At 39.7% G+C, this 4293-nt stretch overlaps 1 protein-coding gene across 1 annotated transcript in view; it reads right to left on the bottom strand.

Annotated features, from left to right (window-relative positions):
* The window catches only part of LOC107741977 (26S proteasome non-ATPase regulatory subunit 4-like), a 17747-nt gene that overhangs the window by 11544 nt on the left and 1910 nt on the right, over positions 1-4293 (bottom strand). Inside the window, exons 4-8 of the mRNA XM_016554805.1 lie at positions 3068-3154; positions 2877-2945; positions 2546-2761; positions 2361-2469; positions 580-693 (exon numbers count right to left, since the gene is read on the bottom strand). Of these exons, the coding sequence (XP_016410291.1) occupies positions 580-693; positions 2361-2469; positions 2546-2761; positions 2877-2945; positions 3068-3154 (595 nt within the window). The remainder of the gene's footprint in view (positions 1-579; positions 694-2360; positions 2470-2545; positions 2762-2876; positions 2946-3067; positions 3155-4293) is intronic.

Here is a 4293-nt window from a genome sequence, read left to right as displayed (position 1 = left end):
TGCAAATTCACTCCCTGACATTAGATGGCGCTTAATGAAAAACAGAAATACCCCGGTACACATCGAATCCTATTTGTTCTGCAATTCCTCTCCATAACAACTCCCTCTTATTGAGATTTTTGTAGGACTTCGCTGTCGCGTTTGTCATAAAGCTATTTGTGTTCAGACACCAATGAGACCAGTAGCTCTACATTCATCTTGCCTTGATGTTTCTTCTTCATCTACTTACTTCCTCTTCGTCGTTAGGTATCAATTGTGTGCTCGGCAAGACCGTTTTGTGCTTGAGCGTCACCAAGTCATGTTTTACTGTAACTTCAGCAGCTCCAGGCACATGAACAAAAGCGCCAATCTCATTGGTTGGCCAGTTTTTAACGATTCACGTCAAACCAAAAAAACGAGCCCGAGGCGTTTTTAAAAAAAAATTACGCTTTTACGCATGCCATTTTGTGCGCCGGTGTGCACACTCACATTGGCGCCCTTTGTTTAGTTACGAGGCATTAAACGTCGGCGATAATCGCGCGCGATAATCGTCCCGGTGTGCACAAGCCTTTAGAATTTATGAAGAGTACAGAGACTGACCTCCTCCTTGCATGGACATCTGTAGGGCGTATGCGATCTGTTCATCCTCTGTCATGCGGCTGAAATCAGGCAGAGCAGGAGCTGTCGACATCTTCAGCAGGGCATTTTCAGACTCTAACAAAAGCACAGAAGACATCTGGTCATATTAAACTAGGGATGTAACGGTATGAAAATTTCTTATCACGATTATAGTGACCAAAATGATCACGGTTATCAGTATTATCACGGTATTGTTAAAATGTGCTGGAGATGTTCAAAAAGTACCGACACATAAATCACTTCACCAAGTTTTATATTAAAAAATCAACAACAAATAAAATGAGTTTTTGTTTGCATAATCACTAAAAAATAACATTACCAATGATGTTCAGATTTTAAATGACAACTTGACTGACAACAGTTTAATAGCATGTTGAAATATCTAATGTAAATGTTCAAATAAAGCTTGAAAAAAGTTTCATAAAAGGGTAAACCTCACATTTCAGCCTTTAAATAAAGAAAAGGTATAAGTCAAAATGATATTTGATTAATAAATGATCATATGTATTTTATAACTTTTCTGAATTGTTTAAATGTGTAGAATCCACATAAGCTTATTGTTCATCAACCGGTCAAAATGTACAGCAGGGCATGCAAATTCGGTCCGTTTTTGGCCAGACAGAAACTGCACACAGGCTGAATGTAAATATAAGTCTCTGTAAATCCACTCGCTGACAGCAGGTGGCGCTGATCATTTTTAAGTCGCTTTGGATAAAAGCGTCTGCTAAATGACTAAATGTAAAATGTAAACGTAAGTATAAATCTATGCATATTTGCATGATATAAAATTATTGTTATTATTTTTACCTATTCTTCAGTGCATATAAGTCTCTGTAAATCCACTCTCTGACAGCAGGTGGCGCTTATGGAAAAGCTGAATTAGAGCTCCCGCCCGTAACCTCCGTGGACAAAGCAGCATTGTGATTAAGAACACTTCCTTTAGGAGCGAAGATGAAAACAAAATGCCATCGAATCGTTTCTGAAGACTGTCAGAACCATCAGAGGTACATTCATATAATTAATTCATTAATATATTAATTTGTATATTTCCATTAGCTCTCTTTTAAAACCTCCAGCTTTCCCGCCCTGTTTTCACTCAAAATGAAACTACTCTGCATGCTGTGCGCACGTGAGACTGTTACTTAAAACTGTGCTTTATGCTGGACAGTATTTATTTATCGCGAGTTGTTCAAATCGCGGTAATCTAATACAGTTTTAATTATAATTAAAAGATGAAACGGTAATACTAACCGTGGGGAATTTTATCATGAGTTATCGTCAAACCGGTAATCGTTACATCCTTATATTAAACATATACTTCCCATGAAACAAACTTATATTTTTATAAACAAAAGGTTTCACTCTGCAATCTAGAGCATGGAGAAACGTCCCTTATACACAACTCAAATTCTATATTTGCAAACAAAATATGAATATTATTTAATTAGTTAATTATTACAATGGCATAAACAACAACATCTCTCTTACTTCTGACCCATCTGACCACTGTTTAGGGACATGCATACATACATATTTTCATAATCGTCATAGTTTGCCTGAATTGTGTGAATTTAAAATGTAACTTTTCAGAGGTGGGTTTACCAAACTTTACCAAACTTTTGAACGGTAGTGTATATCAATCCACAACCCCTCCCCTCCCTCCCAGCAGCACCTTTAAGGAACCCCTAGATTAGGTTTCAAGAAACCTCATGTAGTCTTCAATAATCATCTAAAACTCTCACCATCTACAGTGGGTGATGAGACTCCAGCCTCTGCAGCTGAAGCCACTGCTGCCCGGCGAGCTTCCTCCTCCTGCCTCTGTCGCTGCTCCTCCATCGACACACGCAGAGCCTGGGAAAACAGACATTTATAATGTGGAAAATCTCTAGCCAAGAAGTTTGTCCCATAAAATCTGTGTGCTTCTCACCAGAGCGAGCTCAGGGTCTGCGCTGGGATCAACTCCAAACTCAAAGTCACTGGCACCCAGGCCCATAATGGTGCCACCCTCACCAGCCATGACAGGAGAGGACAGAAGAGCATCTGCCAGGCTCGGGCCAGGAGGCACCGTTACCAGGTGAGAGCCTACACCCTCTTTTCCATTTAGGGTGTTCACAAACATGGCCAGCTTATCCGTGTTGACCTCCTGCAATGCAAAAGCATAAAAACTAAATGGTGCAGATAGTAAAATCACATGAAAGATGAGAAGCACATTCTGGAGGAGTGTGATAAACTACATTCCCTTAGAATAATGTGTTTACCTCTTCTCCAAAGTTAATTATGTCAACACTGACTTTTTCCTTCTTCAAACGTTTTGCCATCTTCACCAACTGAGTGAAACAGGTCGGAGACACAAATGAGCAGCTGAATAACACATTGCATTGGCCTTTGTAAATACAGACTCATATGGTGCAACTTTTACACCAAGATACATGAAGAAAAAAGAACTCACATCTTTCTCCTGGTCCTCCACAGGGCTTCCCACAAAGGCAATGATCCTCATCTTATGGTTCTTTCCCTGTCTGTGTTTCAGTGCCAGCTGTGAAACAGAAGGAGCAGAAAGAATCTTAAACATGAATGGTGGTATACTACCATTCAAAAGTTTGGGGATTTAAAAAAAAGAAAGAAATTAATTAAGCATTAAATTAATCAAAAGTGGCAGTGACAGATGAAAAAATTAGTATATATATATATACAGTGGGTATAGAAAAGGATCACCCCCCTTTAAAATAATCACATTTTGTTGCTTTGCAGCCTGACTTCTCAATGGCACACAAAGCCATTTGACTTTCAACTGTGATCAGCTGTGGTCATTTTTATTTTCAGCATGAAAAGAGCTTTTCTGGAGCATTTCAGTCCTTGGTAGTGCAACTGAAGCAAACAATCAACTCATGGGCAGCAAGGCACTGTCAAAAGATCTCTGGGTTAAAGTTGTGGACAGGCACAAGTCAGGAGATGGATACAAAAAAAATTTGGGCTTTATCAATGCTTAGAAACACAGTGAAGTCTATTATTAAGAAGTGGACAGTATTTGGTACAACACAGATCCTCCCTGGATCAGGACGTTGCTCCAAACTGGATGAAAGAGCTGGAGGAAACTGGTCAGAGAGGCGACCAAGAGGCCAACAGCAACTCTGAAGCAGCTGCAGGAATTTATGACAAAGATTGGTCATTGTGTGCATGTGACAACATCACAAATTCTCAACAAATGTGGCTTGAATGGGAGGGTTGGAAGAAAAATGCCACTCCTCAAGAAAGGCCGAGGAGTACAGAGAGAAGTGCTTGGTACCCACAGTGACGTTCAGTAGTAGTAAAGCTTTTATATAGGGATGTACGAGTGCTGAAGGTGTGAGGGAGTTGTGCTTTATCAATGCTGGCATGAATTCACACACCACTGTGTGATGTAATACAAAAACCTGAAACTGAAGATGCTACCCTCTTCTCATTCCCTGCATTGTTGGGCATTTTTTCAGCATGACAATGAAGATATCTCCCCATTAAAGATCAGAGCATTCAAGGAGGTCGTCCTCCAGGAGCTAAACAGCACAGATGTGAAAATTTGTCATGAACTTCTACACTCAGTGCCAAGAAGGGTCAGAGCAGTGTACTTAGAGTTCTGGAGGACATACTAAGTTATTAAACATTATAAGCTATTATACATTTTCTGAATTAAATCTA

This window comes from Sinocyclocheilus rhinocerous, unplaced genomic scaffold (assembly GCF_001515625.1).
Source record: "Sinocyclocheilus rhinocerous isolate Xijiao unplaced genomic scaffold, SAMN03320098_v1.1 scaffold2451, whole genome shotgun sequence".
Classification (NCBI taxonomy): domain Eukaryota; kingdom Metazoa; phylum Chordata; class Actinopteri; order Cypriniformes; family Cyprinidae; genus Sinocyclocheilus; species Sinocyclocheilus rhinocerous.
The sequence above is the reverse complement of the archived record's forward strand: the minus strand, read 5'-3'. Positions and strand labels throughout refer to the sequence as shown.